General features: G+C 41.0%; 1 protein-coding gene across 2 annotated transcripts; it reads right to left on the bottom strand.

The window, feature by feature from the left end:
- Positions 1 to 537: 537 nt before the first annotated feature.
- Positions 538 to 20,409, bottom strand: acss2 (acyl-CoA synthetase short chain family member 2). Of its 2 annotated transcripts, XM_035645508.2 has the most exons (19): positions 19,622 to 20,408; positions 18,009 to 18,204; positions 13,099 to 13,190; positions 12,616 to 12,719; positions 12,431 to 12,503; positions 11,614 to 11,689; positions 10,876 to 10,987; positions 9,827 to 9,874; positions 6,988 to 7,125; positions 6,529 to 6,699; positions 5,974 to 6,107; positions 5,619 to 5,751; positions 5,396 to 5,452; positions 4,863 to 4,943; positions 4,640 to 4,748; positions 4,143 to 4,211; positions 3,675 to 3,851; positions 3,389 to 3,463; positions 538 to 2,762 (listed from the first exon to the last, which is right to left on the bottom strand). In XM_035645508.2, exons 1-19 carry the CDS (start codon positions 19,746 to 19,748, stop codon positions 2,635 to 2,637), a joined length of 2,100 nt encoding a protein of 699 aa, XP_035501401.2. In that variant the 5' UTR covers positions 19,749 to 20,408; the 3' UTR covers positions 538 to 2,634. The 2 variants fall into 2 exon arrangements, with proteins under 2 accessions (XP_035501401.2, XP_035501402.2); XM_035645509.2 differs by lacking the exon at positions 9,827 to 9,874 and having other exon boundaries at positions 19,622 to 20,409.
- Positions 20,410 to 22,900: the final 2,491 nt, after the last annotated feature.

Here is a 22,900-nt window from a genome sequence, read left to right as displayed (position 1 = left end):
TTATTTTTTTCTGTACTCAGCTGATTATTTACACCTGGCATTTGGGAGTGTAAATAATTTCAAATGTGATAAAAGGAATGCACACAGCAGGTTGTAGAATACTTTTATATATATATTTTTGTAATAAAACTATACGTTTACTATACGTTTTACTATTCTGCTCTGCCTCACAAGCCGACAAACTTTATGTAGGTGTGATAAATTAAAACTGCTGGATTACTCCTTTAAAAAATGAGAGCTACATGTACACAACCTAATCACCAACAGAAAAACATTCCTATTATTAACTAAATAAATAAATTTAAAAAATGGGAGGGACCGTTCGAGCAAAGTTAAACTTTATGAGTAATGTGGGGGATGTATCCAGGACTGAGGCACAAGGGAACTGAAAATGTTCTATTAAAATAGTTGAATTCCACTGATTTTACACATCAAAGTTATTGTTTTTGAATATGTGAAACTTTAGCAATAAAGTTGCAGAAGCACCTGAAATGCTCCCGAATGAGGTTTTCTGAAGGAAGAGCCAGAGACTGAGGGTGAGAGGCAGTAGTCATGTTCATTTACCGTCATTTGCATACACTTTGATACAAACCAGGAAAACTAAGGATGAACAGAGGCAGAAATAAAACAAAACTAAATTCTTTCCTCCACCCGAGTTATTATTCAGACAAAAAAACACGCAAGAATCAAAGAAGCAGCTGCACTTTTTAACATTAGATACAGTTATTAACTTTATACATCCGGCTCCACTGTTACTGAGGTTGGCACATTGAGACTCAAACAGAAACAAATCAGAATAAGATTTAAGAAAAATAATAATGATGAAATCTCAACGAGGCCCTGCTTCTCTCAAATCACAATCACAGATGTCTGCAAAGGAAACTAAGACCTTGAAACCTTTCAAGCCCCAAACCAGCTGGTAGCTCTGATGTGTAGTCAACCGACTGCATGTTCATGAAAACCAGTTTACGGATCTGATCTGGTGATGTGCTTGAACATCCGATGGGTTAATGTTCAAATGTACAACTGTAGCAGTTGCCGAGAGACGGACAGACAAAAAGGCCACAGGTCAAAATAAGTTGTTGATTTTTGAAATACTGCAGGCCCCACTTCCCATATTGCAATAGAGGTTTTTTCATTAGACACTTCCTGCTTCGTAGACTGTATATGAAGATGGGCGACATCTACTGGTGGCACGACCTTGATACTGCAGCTCCACACTCCATGATCATGACTACGCAAGACTCCGGCACCAAATGATGTCCAAAGAGCAAGATGGCGCGCGGCCATATCCCGGATAGTCAGCTTCATTTTTTGTACAACGTGAGGAAGTGGAGATGTGTCGTCCATCTTTATTTACACTCTATGGTAGTGACCGATGGGCTCCAAGCTTGGAGCCACAGGGGAGGGAGGTGCTGAGAGTCAGACTAACACACTGGTCCTGTTTTTTTACATGGAATATTTTGACAGATGACAAAAATAATAATAAAAACAACAACAAATCATGATTTCACTAGTATTTTCCTTTTAGGTGATTTTTTTCAATAAATATGAGATGAAATACTCTCATGTTCCTTTTACCTTTGCTTTGATTTAAATGACTTATTTATTGTTTTCACACATTATGATCAAGACTTGATGCACACTCGCTTCACCCCGGTTATTGTAGCTGTCACACATTGTGACATTTCAATCTCAGACAACACTGTCAAGTCTGATTGGGTAATGAATTCTATGTCAAACTATTTTTCAATGATCATTTTGGTTTAGAACAACATAATTCCTTTTTTATCATCAGACCTGCAGCTGGTTTGGAGCTTTTGAGACTGGAACTCAGCGGTTTGGCTTCCCGAGCCACGTGAGACTCAACAAACTTTCTCTGCGGTTTTCACCGGACCGACAGAACGAGCCTGCGACTACAATTAAAAAAAAAGAAAGAAAACATAAGAGCGTGCAGACACACAACCTGACATACCCAACAAATCCTCTGTAATTTAAAAAAATTACAATAAAAATTTAAACTAGTAGAAATGTAGCTGATAATCTGTGTACATAACAGTACTATGGCATTGAGTGAGGAGAGGATACTTGTTGATTTAGGAACTACAGGTGAAACTTCACACGAGCCTTATTCCGGTGTAGAATAAGCGTCTTTTAACCACGGCGGAGCCGTGTCAGCGCTGGTTCTATACTTTGACTGAGCAGTTACACGTTATATATTGCTGCCTATATTATTGGCTAAAACATGAGGATAAAACAAAGGACGGTCTTACCCTAAAACAACCTCTAGCTTCTCGCTGTCATTTCTTTGAATATTTCCAAAAGCAGCAACTGTGGAGAACTTTAAATCCTACAGAACAATGTATTTATTAAATTCTAGGTGTCGCTTGTGGCAGATTCTCAGTTGATACCTGCTGCACATTTTTCTTACATATAGAGAAAAAAACCTCTGTTTGTGGCTGTGCTGTACACCACCCATCATCATCAAGGGGCTGAAGGTTGTTTTCTAGACAAGACCGAGTTCGTAGAATTTCTCCTCCTCCTCTTTATCCTTTCCTTCTTCTTCTTCTTCCCTGGTTGAGTTTGTGGCCACCGGTGTGCGGCTGCAGTCGGAGCGAGGACCTCGGATGGCCGTCACACAGCCGTGCAGCATCTGTTCTGGAAAAGCTGCTCGACGACCGAGGAGTCGGCCAACGTGGAGATGTCGCCCAGGTCCCGTTCATCACAGGCGATTTTGCGGAGCACCCGTCGCATGATCTTACCTGCAGCAACAGAGAGAGTGGAGGGGAACGTGAAGGTCACAAAAAAAAAATGAAGGAAAGAAAGAGAGTGAGATATATTTGTATAAAGAGTATAAAAATAAGAGTTGTACGCTTTAAAGGACCGTCTTTATTTTACAACCTGTCTCTTCGTGGTGCAGGAGGGAGAATCAGAGTTGTCACAGATTTACGAAAAACAATGATTTATTTTCCTGTTGGAATGGTCACTACAGACTGGACCAAAAACAATTAATAGTATAAAATGTAAGTGTGCATATAATTTATTGTGTTAAACTTGCAGTAACTGCCAATTTTGGCCACTTGAGGGCGGCGAAAACTGGCGCCACTGACAGGCGATCGAATGAAACCTTTGTTTAAACCTACAGATTTCTCTCAGAAGTTCAAAAATCAAAGGAAACATTTGGGATCAAGTAAGCACACAACTGAACAACATACATAACATAAGACTAGAAGAGGAAAAGTGACAGATTACATCTGTACATACTGCATGTCAGTGCTGCATGTCAGGCAGGATAGGCTCGTTTAACTTTGTGATCTTCTGAGTGTGTGCGTCAATGAAGAGCTATTCTGCCTCATCCATCCGTCATTTTCATTTCCTGTAAACTGACCTGATCGCGTCTTGGGGAGTCCAGGAGCGTTCTGAATGAAGTCCGGTGTAGCGATGGCACCGATCTTCTCCCTCACTGTGAAAACACCAAAGACATCAGATTCCTGAAGCACTTTTAAACTTGAATAGGATCAGATCCTTTTTCTTTACCAAAGAAAGCAATTGGGGTTTCGGTGCAGTCCTGTGGTGATTTGAAAAGCTTTTCCAGAGGCTCTTCCTAGTTGACGAGAATACAATTTTCAGGTGAGCTACCTGGAAATAATTTTCTAAAAGCCGCGTTTACCAACCTTGTTTTTTGAGTTCTGCCTCCAGCGTGCGGTTGTACGTCACGCCATCATTGAGAGTCACGAAGCAGTAGAGGCTCTCTCCTTTGACAGGATGTGGTCTGCCCACGACCGCAGCCTCGGCGACAGCCTCGTGCTCCACCAGAGCCGACTCCACCTCCGCTGTACTCAACAGGTGACCTGGAGGGAGCAGAGACCGGGACAGAACAGAAGTGTTTACCTGAGCGTAGCGGATGAAGTCAGAGTGGGGAATGTTTCCTGATCGTCTTTTACTCATATTTTACCAAAAAACTTAAAATCTTAATTGATTAATCAACTCATCGTTGCAACTCTATTTGAAACACTAATTTCTCGCTGCTGCTGCTGCTGTTTTTGTTGAACAAGTGAAAATCAGTTGGAAAACCTTTGGCCATTTAAAAAAAACTAAAACTCCTGGTCCTGTTTGGCCGGCGGACTGGTCACAAGTCTTACCCGAGACATTCAGCATGTCATCTATCCTCCCTGTTATCCAGTAGTAGCCGTCCTTATCTCTGCGGCAACCTGTGGGGTGAATGCATTGTTACAAAAAACACATAGGGAAAACACGCAGAGAAACGGAGCGAGTGAAAGGATGAAAAGTGAGTGAGACGCTCTTCTGTTGACACTATAAATGGCATCATTCTTTCCTCTCAGTACTTCAACATCTGTTTCTTTGCAGACGACACATTTGCATGCACAGCAGGCTTCGCTGCAGCCCAGGCTCCTTACTCGCCTTCCGTCTCCTTTTGATGACTTATGATCATCACTTCTTGATCACAGGCTTGTGGTTGGAGGCAGAAAAGGCCATGTGTATAGTAACCTGTGTTTCTACGTTTAGTCCCAAGGAACTAAAAAAATACTACTATACAAATAAATACTGAAATCCGTGTGCAGTATCCTTGTGTCATTCGACTCTAAAATGTTTCTCCGTCCGGTTTCCCCTCTCTCACCGTCTCCTGTGACGTAGTATCCTGGGAACTTCTTGAAGTAGGTGGTTTCAAACCTCTGCTGGTTTCCATACACCGTCCTCATCACACCGGGCCACGGCTGTTTGAACACCTGTTCGGAGGCAGAAGCAGCGAGCGGTCAACACGTGGGGACACAGCGATGACGCAATGCTGTGAATACGCCGGTTTTCGGATCGTTTAAAGACATGTCAATGATAATCCTGACCAGGTATCCTTCACTCGGCCCCTCCAGCTCTTCTCCAGACTCATTCAAGATGGCCGGCACCACTCCAAAGAACGGGAACGTCTGGAAGACGGGAACAAAACGACATGAAGAAATTAAACAAAAATATCCAGGAGGAAACAGGTGCTGCCATCGGGTCAGTCTCTGCTGTCAATCATGATCCCCATGTCTTTAACTTATTGAGGGCAGCAACAGAATGTGGTTATTTATCTCAGCCAAGGAGGTTATTAAAAACTATTGAACCAATATCCGTGACATTTTGTGGATCGTTGGCCCAAGGAAGAACCCATTAAATTGTCTGTAGTGGATCTGGATGTTTTCCCCCCACTTTCACTTGGTTTTAAATGTGTTTAAAGCCTTTTAAAACTACTTCCAAAGTGTGAACAGTGCTTTTTTTTAACACAATAAATTATATGCACAAGCCTTGTTTCACATTTTTGAAGCACCACAGTTAAAAAACCATGTAGGTTATTGTAATATATTGTGTGTGTTTTCTTTGTATGTTATTTACTCACAGCAGATCCTGGTTTCATGGGTGTGGCGGCAGGTAGAGGAGTTAACACGTGTCCGCCCTGAAGGACAGAAACAGAAAAATGCTTTATATCCCACATGGTGTGAGTGAACTGTTGTTCCACTAGGGAGTGAGTGAATGTTCATCTCTTTCATTTTTTTTTTTCAACATGTTTAAATGATTAAGACAAATGCTTCCCTTCCTTTCACAGTGAGACTGAAACTTACAGTTTCTGTCTGCCAGAAGGTGTCGACAATAGGACATCTCCTCTCTCCCACCACGGTGTAGTACCACTGCCAGGCCTCGGGGTTGATGGGCTCTCCCACCGTCCCCAAAACCTTCAGAGACTCTCGCTTGTACCTGCAGACGGAGACAGAGGGTCAGTTAGAAGACATGGAAGACAGAAAAAGGGACAAAAAAGGGATGAGACGAAGAGAGCCAAGAGATTTGATTCTTTCCGTTTTCTTTCTTATATTCAGAAAGTACACTACATTTCTTTGTGGAGCACAATAATGGAAATGCAAGTATTTTTCACCTCATTCTGAAAGACAATTCAGAACACAAATAAAGAGGCGGACTCACTTCTGCACCGGCTCGCTGCCGTACTTCATCAGCAGCCTGATGGCGGTCGGAGCCGTGTAGAACTTGGTCACGTGATATTTGTCCACTATCTCCCACATGCGGCTCACGTCCGGGTAGGTGGGCAGGCCCTCAAACTGAAACACCCACACAAAACAGTGAGTAAGCACAGAAACACAAGCACCAGAAACAGTGAAACAAAGATCTTAAGGACATATTTCAGGTTCGGGGAACTGGGACTGTGTCAGTTTTTCTACTGAATACAATTTACCAAACGTTCAAAAATGCTCAGATTGTTTCAGCCTGAACTCTGGACATACTCTTGAGTTGTTCTCATTTTTTTTTTTTTTTTTAAACACAAAAATTGTATTTGTCAGGTGGTTATGAGAATTAAATGTTCTACACAGAACACCATTAATATAAATTATAGGATGAATTAAAAAGTCTGTGTTGGTCACTTCTTTAGTTCACAATAGAGCGACAGTGGGCCAAGTTGGCTGGAGTTCGTGAAAACAGGAAGTTGAGTCATCCCATAGTCCCATAGTTGCCTGCACTCACCAGCACACTGGTGGCGCCGTTAGCCAGGGGGCCGTAGGTGATGTAGGAGTGTCCGGTGATCCAGCCGATGTCGGCCGTGCACCAATAAACATCATCCGGCTGATAGTCGAACACCAGTTTGAAGGTGGTGGCGGTGTAGAGCATGTAGCCGCTGACTGTGTGAAGAACTCCCTGCAGACGAGAGCAGAGGACGGCGGGTAATGACCGAGAAATAAGAGTAAACATGATGTATGATCTCTTTAAAAGTTGATGGTATCTAGTTAAAGCCTTCAATTACAAATTGGCTTCAATAATGTTTTTGTACAATCAGCTAATTGTTGTGTGTGTGTGTGTGTGTGTGTGTGTGTGTGTGTGTGTGTGTGTGTGTGTGTGTGTGTGTGTGTGTGTGTGTGTGTGTGTGTGTGTGTGTGTGTGTGTGTGTGTGTGTGTGTGTGTGTGTGTGTGTGTGTGAGAGATTACCTTTGGTTTTCCGGTTGAGCCGCTTGTATAGAGGATGAACAGAGGATCTTCAGAGTCACACCACTCTGGTTCACACTCATCTGAAGCTCCTCGTACCAGAGTGAGCCAACACAGGTCGACCTCGGGGTTCCACGGAACCTGGTATGAAATTTAAAACAAAAGAAAAAGAAACACATACAAAAGAAGAGACACGAACATGGACATCAACAAACAAACAGAGAGAGAGGACAAGTGACAACGTCCAGAGTTTTTATTAAAATCCCCGTCAATCAACTCAACATATAGATTAACCAGCGTCTCTACAATCTAAAACACACAAGCGAGAGTTAGTTCGTTTTACAAAGATACAAGCACACCTCGCAAACTAGCACAGACAGAGAGAAACAGAAACGGAGAGAGACAGAGAGACAGATAGATAGACAGACAGACAGAGAGACAGAGAAATTACAGTGAAAACTCTAGATCTGAGTTACAGTGAATCACAAGGTGCAGTTTTGACCAAGTGTGTCAATCAGAGCTGGGTCACTTACTGTCTGAGAGAAAATGAAACAAAAACCACGGACAGTATATGAAGATGGATGACATGGATGGATGACAAGCTCCCAAAAAAATGAAGCCAAATCATCTGGATCGCCCCCTGGTGGCTGACTGCAGTATAGCTAATAAACCCCACCCCTTCCATGTTAGCGAATGGGACACAGACCAAATTAAAAAAACATCAAATTACACATTAAATCTATGTTTCTCAAAGAGGGCTTCTGTCATTTGAAGTAGTTCATATCACACTGATGTCTGTTCGGGTTTTCATGTTTCTAATAAGTTTGGTTTAATTAGTTATTTGATGCAATTAAAAACAGGCTGAGACATTATGACTGACATCTGAGACTGATTTAGGATTGGTCGAGCTCGTGTATGGGCAAGACTTCGATATATCGCGGTTCCACTCCACGATCACTACTGCGCAAGTGCAAGATGGGCGGCTCCCTTATCGGAGATATTTGAGCTTCATTTTTGTACAACGGGAGGAAGGGTCCGTAACTAACCCACCACATTTTTTCTAAAATAAATTCGAACTGAAAAACTCTAAAAACACGTTTTCATTTTGTTATCATGATTTACTAAGCATAGATTGAAGTGCAATTTTATCAATTTATGATTAAATCTACACCGAATGTGGGGAAAATGAAAGGGGCCTGAACCCTTTCTGAGGATGCTGTGTACAAACAGATTTTTACTCCAGTAAAAAGTTAACAGTGGAGTCTGAGTGGAGTCCACTCAGCGTCTTTCACACAGAATCATCTGCCATAACATTGTTCTCATGGTTAAAGAGGAAAATTCACACAGATCTGTTAAAGACGAGATCTTGTTGGCAGAGCCTTGTGTTTTCAGCTACGACCAAAGCGTTTCCTCCATGTTGAGGTTCTTCTAAGCACATGGCAAAGTAAACCGTTCATAAACTTTTGTGATGCAGTTTCAGTCTGTTTCAATCTTTATCAGCTGAACCACATCACCAGCACGTACAGAAGAATTTGAAGCCATTACTGTTGAAAAAAGGGGGATGACGACGTCAGGTGTCGCACGAACGTCGGGATGTAGTTTCATCCAGAAAGGAGGATGTCAGATACTGTATGTAGCAACGCTGGAAACATGCACATAAGAGAAAACACAGGGCTGCTCTGTATATTTTCATATACAAACAGGTTGATGAGAAAGAATCAGGAGTCTGTTTGTATCTTCATCTGGACAAAATGTAGAGCTATCTATCTATCTATCTATCTATCTATCTATCTATCTATCTATCTATCTATCTATCTATCTATCTAGCACACACACACACACACACACACACACACACACACACACACACACACACACACACACACACACACACACACACACACACACACACACACACACACACACACACACACACACACACACACACACACACACACACACACACACACACACACACACACACACACACACACACACAAATCTACTCAAGGCAACTCAAATTTTACCTACAGAGAAACGGGGTCTAATCTGAGGATTTAATCTGAGGAATGTATATTTAAAACCAAGTGAAGCCCAGCGACAGAGTCCTGATTCTTTCTGACAGGTGGTGAGTAAGTAAAGGAGAAAAGTGTCACAGTAGTTACGTTATTAAGGAAAATACACAACACATTTCAGAGCCAACTCATTTTGTTGTGTACAAAATCTAAAGATGCTCGACTCCGCCGAACAGTGTGCAGTCCAACGTAAAAGTTTACAACCGCAACAGAAAGTGTTCACAACAACACAAAAAGAGAAACGGTGTTAATCCAACTTCACAGAATTTACATTTTACACCAATGACTTCAGTCAGACAGTCCAGCAAACATTTACAAACATGAATGAATGAATTTCTTACGACATCATATCCATTCCCCTTTGTTTGTTTAACTCTAGGACTCAATTTTGATTCTGCTGCAGACTGTAGCACAAATCAAAAGAGGACAAGTCATCGGTGATGACATGACATGTTTTAATTTGATTGCGTCAGTTTCATACTGCAGCTGCTAATTTTTTTTAAATGAAATAATTTCTCATGTTCACAAATGTCATCTGAACTGTCAATAATCACAGTTTGTTGTAAAAACAACAAAGCAGCAACAACAATTGCCTCAAAACTCTAAAAAGGCATTACTTGGGATCAAAGTTTTCTTCTGAGTTATTTAATCTTTTAACAGCAGTAAAATGTAAATTCTGCCTGTGAGAAAATTCCGCTATTCCCCTTTAAAAGTAAAACAAACATGTTAGGGGAGATTGAAGGGGAGGGAGAAGGGCATGAAAATACCTGCGGAACAGGACGTGTTTTCCTTACTCTCCCTGCCTGTTTCTCCTGCTGTACAGGAGGGAAGAGAGGAGGAGGAGGAGGAGGAGGAGGAAGGAGAAGTTAATGAGGGTGATTGGTTATTTTAAAAACCCAAATCAAAGAACAAAGTTTTATTTAAAACAGGGTCGAAAATGTCAAATCAAGCTGAGAAAGAAGATTTAGGAGCTTTTGGAGGATTGATTATCTGAGAGATTAAATCAATGAATAAAGATTATACAGGTATGAGTTCCACAGAAAAGAAGACCCACAGTGCTTCCGAATATTTCAAACAAATCATACAAACAGTCGAGGAAAGGTTGGGAAGAATGTCTGTTGGCTGACAAAACCACTCCTCGGGCAGAATTTAGAGCCATCAAACTGTACACTGATATTCAGAGGAGAATCTTATTTTTGTCTTAATGTGAATTAACCCCATGACAAGACCCAAACCAGCAATACTATTGTGAATGTTCTCATGCACACCCGAATGACAGGCACAGAAAGGGCACGTGTTATGTTGAGTCCGTGATAGGATAAAGCAGCAAAAGAGTTCTGTTGGCCGAGGACGGAAACACGATTATTTTTGCAGGGCAAAGATCTCTGCACATAGCTCTACAATGACGTAACAGTGCTTGAGTTTGAGGTCTTTTATGTTATTATGAGAAGCGAACTTTCAGATCATTATGAAATTGTGTCGGCAAGAATCAGACTATCGCGCGGATGCCGCAGTCCAGGGAAACACTTTGATGTAGAAATAACCACTGAGTACTCTGGTCAGGACGTTAACATGTTGATGGGAGATAGTAATCACAACATGGTCTGTAGTTAATCAGAGACTCTCATCGTTGGCTTTGGTCTTTTCATGGGATTAATTGTCATTGGAAAAAACATCATAATGATGTGAACTTAAATTAAACATGTAAAAGATGCACGATAATGGTATTGTGATGGGATGATTTAACCACGACAGAGTAAGCTGATGTTCAGTGACCCCTCGACCTTGGACTGCGTTGTTTTTTTTTGTCATTTACCTGCAGATCAGGACAGGATCGCTTGGCTGGAGGAGACTGAGAACCCAGAGACGTCTCCTCTGCTTCTTTGGACAAGTGCTTTAGCATTATACACTTCCCCACTGGGAAACCTCTGCACAGAGACGGAAACAGAAACATGGTAGCCAATCACAATCACAGTGAGCACCTCACTTGGCTCCAGCTTTTCTTAATGTTCAGTGTGTTCTCTGGGACGAATCCATGGAGTTTATGTTTTCACCCCTGTCTGTTTGTTTGTTTATTTGTCAGCAGGATTACACAAAAACTACAGAATAAATTTCCACAAAACTTGGTGGAAGGATGGGACATGGGTCAAGAAAGAACCCATCAAATTTTGGCGTGGATTCAGGTCGCGAGGTAAACATATCAGGCATATTTTGGGGACTGTGTTCCCATTGTTTGCGGATCCAAATAAAAATCTGCATCTAGTGGATTCATGAGGGGACTGTTTCGGGCCTCGGTGGAGGTATGTGCTCTATGGTGTGCCATTCTTGATCTACAGGGATTTTGTTTGTCTTGTGTGTCTTGTAGTTAGATCTATGATTAAGGCATAATGTGGGGTAAAGAGTGTAGTTGGGATGGTTTGACTGAAAAGCTCGTAAATGTATTATAAGAGTCCTCGTTAATGAGAAGTACGACTTCTTGACCATGAATTTCTTCTGCAACTACAGTTGTGTGTGGGTGTGGGTGTGTGTGTGTGTCTGTTCCTGGACATCTTACTTGTCTCCGCATTTCTGCAGTGCTTCATCAGCTAAGAGTTTCAGGTTGATCAGCTTATCTCCTCGATAGAACCCGTCTGAGCGAATGAGATTAATAAATAAATATATATGTGAACATAGAGAGTGACACAAATGAAGAAAGTGAGTGTGAGAGAACAAGAGAGACAAAGTAAAGAGGCAGAATTTTTGATGCAGTCAGACTAGGTTTAGCAAAGAAAAATATACGTAATATATGAACGTGATTCTTTTATCAAATATTTTAATCATCTTAAATAGGCGTCTTAGAACAATTCACACGTCATATGTGTGTGTGTGTGTGTGTGTGTGTGCGTGTGCGTGTGTGTGTGTGTGCGCGCGCGCGCGCGCGCGCACACTCCAATCACTGGCCATTAGCCCAGTGGATTAACAGGTTTACATCCGCAGACTCTAATCCAGATAATAAGACTTTGATTACTGGTTACAACGCCGCCTGCGGCTCTGCCGGTTACTTATTTCAACCTTTCAGCTCGACTCACTAAGACGTGACATCATAGTCTGTATATCAAGATGGACCATGAGTCTCCACTTTCTCCAGTTGTACAGAGATGAAATATCTACCCAAAATAGCTTAGATATTGTGCTTTTGACACAAATTGAAGAATTATTTTTAATAAAGCCTTAAATTATAAATTGGTCTGTACTGGCTTTGCAATCGTCATTATCTTCATGTGTATAATGTAACTAACACAGCCTCCATCCTGCATTTACTGCATTTATGTAAAACCTGGAAACCTGCAATGAAGACTTGTTTTCATGTATTTTCTTAATCCTAAACTGACCTGCAGTGATGAGCAGTGAACACTGGGAGTCCATGATCCTCTCACACAGAGACTCCGCAGAGAATCCTGCAAACTGTACACAGCAGCACAGACAGTGTTAGCGTCCATCTTTTATCTCACTCCTAGTGATGTCCTGTACACACGGTCTTCAATATGAGTGTTTTGTTTTGTTTTTATAAACTCACCACTATGGAGTGAACGGCTCCGATTCGGACGCAGGCCAACATGGCTACCACCAGTTCAACCACCATGGGCATGTAAATGGACACACGGTCACCCTTCTTCACACCTACAGATGAGGTCAGACAGTTGAGGGACACACATCAACTAACTTTGCTCCATCATAACATAAATTAAACACCAATAAACCAGGGAAAGAGTCAGGATATGTTAAATCTACAAGTCATTGGTTCTTCATGTTATTTGCAGTAAAATAAAACAGTATTTAAGAACAGATTCAGTTTGGGAAACTAATATATATCAACAAAGAGTAGAGGTTCAATAGCAGTGCTCTCTTTTTTCACACCAAATGTAAATTCAATGTCCCACTCTGGGATCAATTTCACGTGAGGTTAATTCAGGCTACAGATGCTGTGATGCTAAAAAACTGATTCAATCAAATCAGTGCAGCCGCAGTTTTGGCTGTGAATCAGGCGGTGTGAACCCACCCTGAGACTTCAGGACGTTGGCGAACTGACAGACCCTCTGCAGCAGCTCTCTGTAGGTCACCGTCAACTCATCACCGGGCTCATTGCCTTCCCTGAAATTCATACACAGACAAGCATGTGAACAAACAACATTGTATTTTCAGAACCAACCCTGGTTTCATCACATATGTAAAAACAAATAATTAAACAACATGTTTAATAACAAAAAAACATTTTTTAAATCAGCAACTGACTTTTTCCCCATATTCAAAAAACACTTTCACACACTGAGCTCAGGGCTGCAATAACCAGCTGGGCAGAGTCCAGTGTCCCACGACTCAGGGGCCCTGAAACATCCAGGATTACTGTGTGTCAACTGGTCTGTGGGGAAATATGCGCCACTAAAGCCCAATATCAACTGGGCCCTGCACAAGAACTGGCCCAAGAACTTGGCCCCTGGCAAGAAGGGCAGTCGCATGCAGGGCAACACAAACAAAACACAGGGGGGACACGCATGAACCTGGATCTGATAGGCCGACACAAGATGAGGCGCTCGTACCTAAAAGAGAGGCTGCTTCTGGATGTGGTTTGGGTTTGAAAAGTCTCACAGGACATTTAGCATAATCATAGTTTTAACTAAATTTCCATTCAACTTTAGACAAAATGTACACACTGCGGATCAAACCGGTTTATCATGTTTGGTCTCTTGTGTCACTATTTCATAACTTCCTCCACTGTGTCGTCTCAACTACAACACAAATAAGGCAGTTACAAAGTAACAGGTCACAAAAACCGACACTCTTGTTACAGCCACGTTTGTTTGGTAAAACTTCGGCCCAGTTGTGAAACTGAACTTGTCTCAACTTTCCCCATTTTCACAACAGACCATCATCCCGGGCGTTTGAGGAACTGCGCGCTTGCAAAAGCATCATTCAAGGTCACTACCGACACACACACACACACACACACACGCACACACACCCAATTTGTAGCAGTAAGACCTTTACATTAACAACATTATCTGGGGAACAGACAGAGAAGTGAATGAGTTGTGACAGTTCTGCCTCTGGGGATTATTAAATACAGCCGAGCTCGCTTAGAGCGTTGTCCCGCTCGTCTCTCAGCATCGCAGTCGACGAACTGAAAAACATGACTGACAGTTGGTGATTGGGGGGAGAGAGGTGGGCTGAGATGAGGAAGGGTGTTCTGAAGCTGCATATATATATATATATATCAGTCCTATTTATAGCTTTGAGATCTGTGGTGCAGGTTGTCTAATTCCTTTTTCCTTTTATTACCTACGCCGGATTTCCACAAAACTTGGTGGAAGGATGGGACATAAAAAAAAGAGCCCATCGCATTTAAACATGGATCAAGATATTTTTTATAACTTTCACTAACATCAAAGATTTTTTTACATTTTCACAGATTTTTCAGGGAATTTTAGATTTTTTTCAATAACACCTTTCTATATCAGTTGGCCTCCTCGCCTTCTGGTGGTTTCAGCACAAAACAAAATCACTTCAAAAGAAATAAAGATTAGATCATAACACATTCCTCTTTCAGCAGCAGTGAGGGTGTATTTCTTTTAGCTCAGGCTCGAGCTAAAGTGATTCATTGATCCAGACATACTGTGTGCGTCAATAGAGTTTTTCACGAGTGTGTGTAATATCTCTTTAAATGAACGTTTTCGATGTTGGACATAGGAAAGCCTGCGTAGCTGAAAGGTCTCCGTGACCCAGTTTGGCACCGGCGGCCGATGGGAGTTGCATTCACAGAATATCTGACACTATAAAGCTCTGACCTTCATAATCATTTCCAGCACAACATCTGAGCAGCTGCGTTGTGTGATCACAGTTAGGTCGCCTCAAACGCAGTCACACAACAGCCCCTTGATCGTCTCACAAGACAAAATGATGATGGTAAAGTATGAAGGCTGTTCTGAAGTAGACGCAGCAGGTTAACTCTAGATGACGGGTAGTCTGTTGGTACAATGTGCATCAGGATACAGATGTTACAGATGTTAACTCATTATATTTCTATATATTGTGATAATGAAAGTAAGGCAATAGATTGTTTCCTTTTTTAATATATAGAATCTTTCATTAGAACCGATATGAATTTTTGGGGGGCAACGTCTATATCAACATCAGGGAGTAAAACATTTCTGATACACATAAAACAGCCAATATATACATCAATATTTTGTGATTCCTATAATGTTGTTTCCAAACCCTTATGACAAAGAAATTTAATTGCAGTTTGATATCTTACAGTTTAACCATAAACTTTATTATAAATAATTGCATTTATTATAAGAATAATAAAAAAGAACATGTTGTTTGTCCTCCTTCCTCACATTACTTTCCATTGGGTGACTCAGACCCAGACTGTGCTGGCATATATTAGGAAGTCACCTGAAAGTATAAACACTGTGACCTACAGTACTTTCAGCGTTATCAGGTCACACCCACACAAAGTCTGCAAATACATCAGATCTGATAAGACCAGGTGCACTCACTTCTGATGATAATGAATGGCTTAACACCTACAGGTGAAAATTCATAATTTTAATTTGGATTTTTACTTGAATAGGTTTACATGCTCAATAAACATCCGGTCAATTCCTGCAGCTCCGCTTTTCAACCATAGCTCCTGTCTCTTTAAAAGACTGATAAAGAAAATAATTTGTGCATTGACTGAGTGAAAATAATTCGAAGCTTTAGCACCACTTCTGTGCACTGCAATTTGTAGTTTTTCAAAAGCACTCTTCATAAATACATTTGACTTTGACAATGTTTTTTTTTTACCGTTATATTACCGACTCTTGCACACGCCTCTGAATCACGCTCACACACTGGAAACAAACTACTTCAACGAAGGTCATGTTAATGTTATGAGCGATAATAGCACATACACATACCTATAACCAGTGGCGTGCGGGCACACACACACAGACATACATGCATACACACACACACACACACAAAGTCATTCTCAAGTACACACATCTATAAATATACAACAGTGACACCCATTTTCATCACTGGGGGGGTTCAAATGTCAGGGATCAGGGAGGAGAACTCTCACTGTCAGAAAAACACTTGTTTAAGTTAAACATGACAAGTAAAAGATCTCAGAAGATGGAACAAAATAAAGAAAACAAAAAAGCATCTGAAAGAGAGTAAGTACTTATTTTCCCTCCGGCTAAAGGAGGGAAATTTTCGGAGCAAGAAAAGGGGACGTTAAGTGGAGAAAAGAGGACCATGGCGACGTCTTTTGAATTACTTTTTATTGGACCAAATAATCCAAAAATCTAAAGATAATTCATTTACCATCATCCATAAAAAAAAGAAAAGCACCAAATCCTTTGCTTGAAAAAAATGATGTACTACCAATAATTGTTTGTTGCAGCTGCATTATTCTACCTGGAGCCTTTACTAAGGTTGAAATCATTTGTGGATTCACCAAAAGAAAATTAGTCCCAGAAAAATGTAAAGCAAAAATGCAAATATATTTTTTTTAGATTTTCATTGTCACGAAAAAACAAATAATTTGGGGGGTTTACAATGTTGGTTGGAAAAGATAATAAGTACTGTGAAGATATCACCTTGGGTTAACAGCCCTGAGTGGTGTTGACTACAGGACACATCAGTGACCTGAAACAAGTCTGACACAAAAACGAGGAAGCAGTGAAGCTCCCGAGAAAGAACTCGGGAGCGAATGAGGGGAAAAGAGGATGATGATGAAAAGAAACAGGAACCGGTGCAGTGTTTCCATTAAAAGAAAAACCTCAGCCGAGGAAAAGAGAAATGTTCAGATGAGGTTTATGTGCATGAAGAAAAAGAGGCACGTTCAATATTAATAACCTTTGAATTAACAGGCGTGACTAAAATTCGACTGGGGCCTTAACAGAGAGGTTTTGAACTGGCACTGCACTAGTTTATAAAGAAGCAGTAAAAATCGAGATTTGATATTTATGTGGGACATGGAGATGAGGAGAAAAGGAAGAAGAGACAAAGAGAGAGTGGGAAGTGGAAAAAAAGAAAAGAATGAGGGGAAGTATGTGAGAAAGAGAGAAAGACAATGGAGAGAGGATGACTGCAGCTCCATTCATAGGATCTGCTGGTATTCAATCCTGTTAGTGTTCACAAAGGCAACTGACCCCCCTCCCCTTAACAAAGAGCGCACACACACACACACACACACACACACACACACACACACACACACACACACACACACACACACACACACACACACACACACACACACACACACACACACACACACACACACACACACACACACACACACACACACACACACACACACACACACACACACACAGCTTTAAAGACATCTTTCAAACACACACTTTCTTTTGTGCACTGGGGAATGCAGGCACAAACCCAATCTGGGATTGAAAACAGATTAGAAATAAAAAGTCTAAAATATAATTATTTAAACATATTGGGAAAGCTTTGTACAAAAAAAGCTAATATTTTTCACTCTTCACCTGCTACTGCAAATTGATAGGAAAAATTTCAAAAATAAATGGTGGAGGGACTGATCATGTGAAAGAAGTGAGAGCTCAGAAACACACCCCGGTGCAGCTCCTGCTATCAGCCAAACAAACCCAGCTTCATGACTGCAGTGCCAAACACTTCAAGAGCCATTTTTTCACTCCGGCTACATCCGAATAAGTTTTAAAACTCATCACCGTTGCTACGGTTACACCTGTTGTCCACACCACTCGGGAGATTACCTGTGACACCGAGCTAAAACGCTTAAATAAAAATACGTAGTTGTATGGACGTAGCCTCTGTGTGCTGTCAGAGCCACAGGACTGAAGAGGACCGTGGAGGGACTTTGCACAAAGTTAACAAATTGATAAACACATACACACACATGAAAAGCCTCATACTGACCAGTAGAAGGCCACTTTATCGCCGAGTTTCCTCTCGTGGACGTTGCGGTCAAGGAGGTTGTAGCAGATGTTGGTGGAGGCTCCCTCCATACACTTGATGTAGATTTCACCTTTGGTCACATCGAAGTTGTAGTCGAGGAACTGACCCGTTTGTTTGGTCTTCCAAAAGAAATCCTTGGCGATGTCTCCCCAGAACTCTGGTACACAGAATGACAGGGCTTAGAGAGGGACACACACCTTGTGGTGAAATGATGAATGTGTCAATAAATCACACTCGGGGAGATGCAAGCGCCGTTTACACATACATGGCAAAAGATTGCAGATTATCTTGTGTTGCACATCGCAGTTGCATGTTGAAAGATGCAGCACTTGAGAGTGGATGCACCTTTATAATGTCAAAAATAAAGAAGTAAAAATGTTCCTTTCGCATTTCAAGCTCATCATAAAGACTAGAGCTGCATCTAAATACTTTTTTATTTAATGTAATATTTTCTCAGTCAGAAATTTGATCAAATATCATTTATTTAGAAAAAAGTAAAAAAAGAAATCAATGTCTTATAATATCTAGTTTTTGACATGTCAATGAACCAAAACCCAAAATATATTTCTTTTCCTTCAACCAATCTTCACTTGACTTGTCAGCAGAGCTTATAAAACTCTGGATTAGTAAATAATTAACTAACTTCTTTCAACATGTGAAATAAAACTAAGCTTGATTTCACCACCAACATTGTAAAACTGGAGCAGTTATTTGTCACAACCTTCTGACATTTGAAACAATTAACTGGGAAATTGATTCGCAGGTGGAAGTTTAATGAAAACATCTGTTTTAGGTTGTGAGTGAATGACTGAAACACATTGAGCACTGCTGAAAAACACGTAAGAATACTGTGCCACAAGATAAAGTCCCCGTGTGGGAGTGTAATCAGGAAAATGTACTTAAAGTAAAGTAAAACTAAAATGTTTTTTAATATATATTGTCTTTTTATATCTTTTTTTATTTTTACTTATTTTTATTCAGATATGTGACCTGAAAACCGCATTATTGTTGGAATGCTGATTTTAATTGTCCGTGATTTATATGTTTTTGTGAAAGCACTTTGTGAAGCTACTTCTAAAAGGTGCTATATAAATACAATTATTATTATTATTATAAAGTATACAAAGTAAAAGTACTCAATGCAGAGAAGTGTCCACTTTACAAGTGTTGAAATAGTACATATTAGTAGTAGAAGTAGAAGTAGTTGGAGGTTATCTTCAAGGTTATTATATACAGTTGATAAATTATTCTTATCATCATCATCATTATTTCATGGATTGATTTATCTTGTTGAGGCACATTTCCACAAAATCTTCACTCAAAGCCAAAACCTTATAATCATTTAAAATAGACTGAAGTGTTGTTGTTGTTTTTTAAATCATCACGTGAGAAGCCGAGACCATGAAATGATTGGCATGTTCTACGTGAAACATGAATCGTTCGATCAAGTAGATGGGAGTTGTTAGTTCTTCAAAAACAAAGCACGATTGAAAAGGAGATTAGTGCGAGCAGCTCTGCGGAGGCAGGTGGACTGGACTCCAGGTGTGATGACGGACACTTGGACGGAGACTCACCGTCCGGACTCTCGATGGACTTCACGTAGAGCTCTTTATACTCCTCGAAGCTGGAGATGTGCGCCTCCTTCTTCAGCTCCTCGGACCCGTGGAAGACGTCCGCCTTCGGGGCTTTGTCGGGAATCATCTCGGGAGCTCGCTTCACTTGCCGCACCGGCCCCGTATGACAGGGAAATGTATGGAATTGTCCACAAACACCCCCCCTCCCCACTTCAAGCAGCACAGTGAATCAATGCACTAGCAGGATGCTAGCAGCAAAGTTCATTCAGACTTCCTTGTTGTGCAGGGCGATTCTTGTTTTCGCGTTGATTGTTTCCGTTCAAACGTTCGCGTGCACAACCCGAGGTTGGGGCCGAGGCGTGCAGCTGCGTCCGTTGGGTAACGTCCAGGTCGGGGGGTTCGGTGCAGCTCCTCCTGGTGAACCTGCTCGCTCCTGTTGGCAAAGTCCTGCACACGCAAACGTCGCCCTGCTAAGCTAACGGGCTAAGCTAGCCCCCTCCAGCAGCAGAAGAGGAAAAACGAGGGAGATGCACTTGCGCGCAAAGCCGCGGCCCCTTTGTTTCAGTTGTAGGGACTTGAACAAAATGTAATAGTTGAATTAAAACCTTTCTTCAGTCAGCAGAGTGTGTTTCATGCTGTCCGGGAGGTCGGAAGCGAACTGTTTTTGTCCCCGCTCGCTCTGACACTTGACCGTTTCTGTTTCTTCTTCTTCTTCTTCTTCTTCTACTTCTTCCTCTTCTTCTTCTACTTCTTCCTCTTCCTCTTCCTCTTCCTCTTCACCTTCTGCTGCTGCTGCTTCTTATTCTTCTTCTTCGGTCTTTTTCTGAGCACGGCTCTGTTTGGTCCCGACCACTAGCCAATCAGAGCTCACGGAGCATTCACGTACTGCTCGAAAGCTCAGAATCCACACTACCCATAGTAGTAAATGCGTTGCATTCAAGTGTTTGCCGTAAGAGTGAAGTTACTTAGGATTTTTTTTAAATACAACAAAATATAAAAATGATTCATAGGATGAGGAATTCACTTTGAAATCATATAGAAGATAAGAAAAACAATTATTAAAACTACAAAAATAACCACAAAAATAATAATAATCATAATAATAACGATAGTAATTAATGTTGCACTACACTAAGTGATTTACAAACATGAGATAAGATAAAAACAATGAGAAAATGAACGTTCAATGAAAAAATGTAAAAAAAAAAAATTTAAACAGGATACTAAAATTTTTGGCCAAAGTAAATCTAATTAAAAGCCAGTCCATAACAAGTCTTATCTATAATCAGGATGTAGGACGGCAGTGAAGTTTGGTCTGTGGAGCAGCAGGTGGCGACAATGTTCAACTTTGGAAGGAAACATTTTAAACAACAGCAGAGGGCTGCAGAGGAGAGGGGGGGGGGGGGGGATGAGTCAACGAACCCTGAGTCAGTGTCCCTTCATCACTGATGGAGTCAAGACTTTCACAGAGTGACTCAGAAATGAGACACAAATCTGCTGAATAATCTCATGTCATACAAATTTACAATTTATAACCATCAGATGATTCATCAGTTGTCACAAAAGCTTATTACACCTATTCAATTTGTTATGGATTCTTTCTTTTTTTTTCGTCTACTAAATTTCCCAGTTTGGGATAGGGTACATCTATAGGGGACTGATATCTATGAGCGTGTGAGATTTGGTGCAGCTTGATCGAATTCAAGGAGACTGTTGGGACTTGGCGGAGTTAAGGTGCCATTCTAGCAAACATGGGAAGCATCTTCTGGTTCCAGCTCCAATGATGTGAGGATTTACTGTATTTGAATACGTTTGTGTTTCTCACAGTTTGTTGGACAAAATTAGATGTTTCAATACACAATTTTCAGTTCTACAAAGTTGTGTATTGACATTTGAATCTATAAACAAGTTGATAAATAAAAGCCATTGACGAAAAATAAAAATAAGCAGATGAATTGATACTAACAATGGTAATTTCTACAACAGTGGGTTTTAATTACAGTAAATTTCCCACAAACTTAAGATAGACCAAAGACCAAAGAAGATTTTCTTCTGTCTTTTGTTGTTAGGGAAACCCTGCTGATCATCTTCAAGGACAGTGTGTAGTTTTGTGTGTTTCCTCTTACTGTAGTACGTCAGCACATCAAGAATTATTGCAACATTTTAGTTTTGACTCCCAGCTTTAATTTTTTTGCATGGGTTTTATATCAATGTCAGATGAGCAGCATATAAAAAAATGGAGCCCAGCAACAAAACATGCTGAAAAACTAATCTAAACATGATCATCTTCTACACATTTCTCATTTGCTTAACAAGGATTTGATGGAGATCAGGTCTGAACTGCTGCAGCTGGACACATCTGAGCTTCCGTCTCAAATAACCCAGACACTGTTTATCTTCAGGATACATTCGTGAATACAACTGTAACAGTACAGAGATTTACCCAGATCAGCGGGGACCTTCAGTACTGTACTGCTGCTGCCAGCTTTCTGCCTTCAGTCATGAATCACATGAACCGAGGAAGATCAGCTTTCCATTGTTTGGTCCTGCAGACGACTGCACAAACACTTCCTGCTACTTTCTCTGAAGAACCTGGGGGACTGCGAGTAAAAGAGACAAGTCCAACATTGTTTGACAGATCCAGACCTAGAAACTCAGAGAGTCCGTCCACGCTTTGATGTCATTCACAAGTGCTGGAGTGCACACACACGAAACAACTGCACTCGCACATCACACTCCAAGGTTTGTTTGAAACGGCATTGATTAGGAAATTAGGGCACAGATGTTTTTTTGTTTTTTTTTATTTCGTTCAAGGAGGTTGTTTGCACCCGTCTGTCTGTTTGTTTGTCAGCAGGATTTACAAAAAAACTACTGAACAGATTCACACTAAGCTTGGTGGAATGATGAGACACGGGCAAGAAGAATCCATTAAATAGTATCGTGTGGATCCAGGCATAAAAAATGATCCGGCATATTTAAAATTGCATTTTTATTTATTTAATTTTTAAATTTAGCCCTGCGGTACGTTGGCGAATTGTCCGGGGTGTACCCCGCCGCTCGGAACAGTGTCAGCTGGGATTGGCTCCAGAACTCTACTTTGTCCATCTTCAGCTGTGATACTTTAGTTTATTTCATAGTGGAAAGAGGAAAATAACCAGAAATTCGCAATTTCAATTCAACTAGCATGACATTTTGTGTAAATATGTATAAATGTTGTTTGATCTTTGAGCATTAATGGAAGACGGGCGCTCTGCTGCAGCGACACATCCGAGCCTGTGT

The sequence above is a fragment of the Scophthalmus maximus genome, chromosome 3, assembly GCF_022379125.1.
Source record: "Scophthalmus maximus strain ysfricsl-2021 chromosome 3, ASM2237912v1, whole genome shotgun sequence".
Taxonomy (NCBI): domain Eukaryota; kingdom Metazoa; phylum Chordata; class Actinopteri; order Pleuronectiformes; family Scophthalmidae; genus Scophthalmus; species Scophthalmus maximus.
The sequence above is the reverse complement of the archived record's forward strand: the minus strand, read 5'-3'. Positions and strand labels throughout refer to the sequence as shown.

Excerpts from the sequence above, each read along its gene's own strand:
- acss2 (XM_035645508.2), bottom strand. The coding sequence starts at position 19,748 with ATGATTCCCGACAAAGCCCCGAAGGCGGACGTCTTCCACGGGTCCGAG. Across the intron at positions 5,453-5,618 it reads CCTTCTGGCAGACAGAAACT|GGCGGACACGTGTTAACTCC; the intron begins GTAAGTTTCAGT and ends TCTGTCCTTCAG. Across the intron at positions 4,212-4,639 it reads ATACTACGTCACAGGAGACG|GTTGCCGCAGAGATAAGGAC; the intron begins GTGAGAGAGGGG and ends TTCACCCCACAG.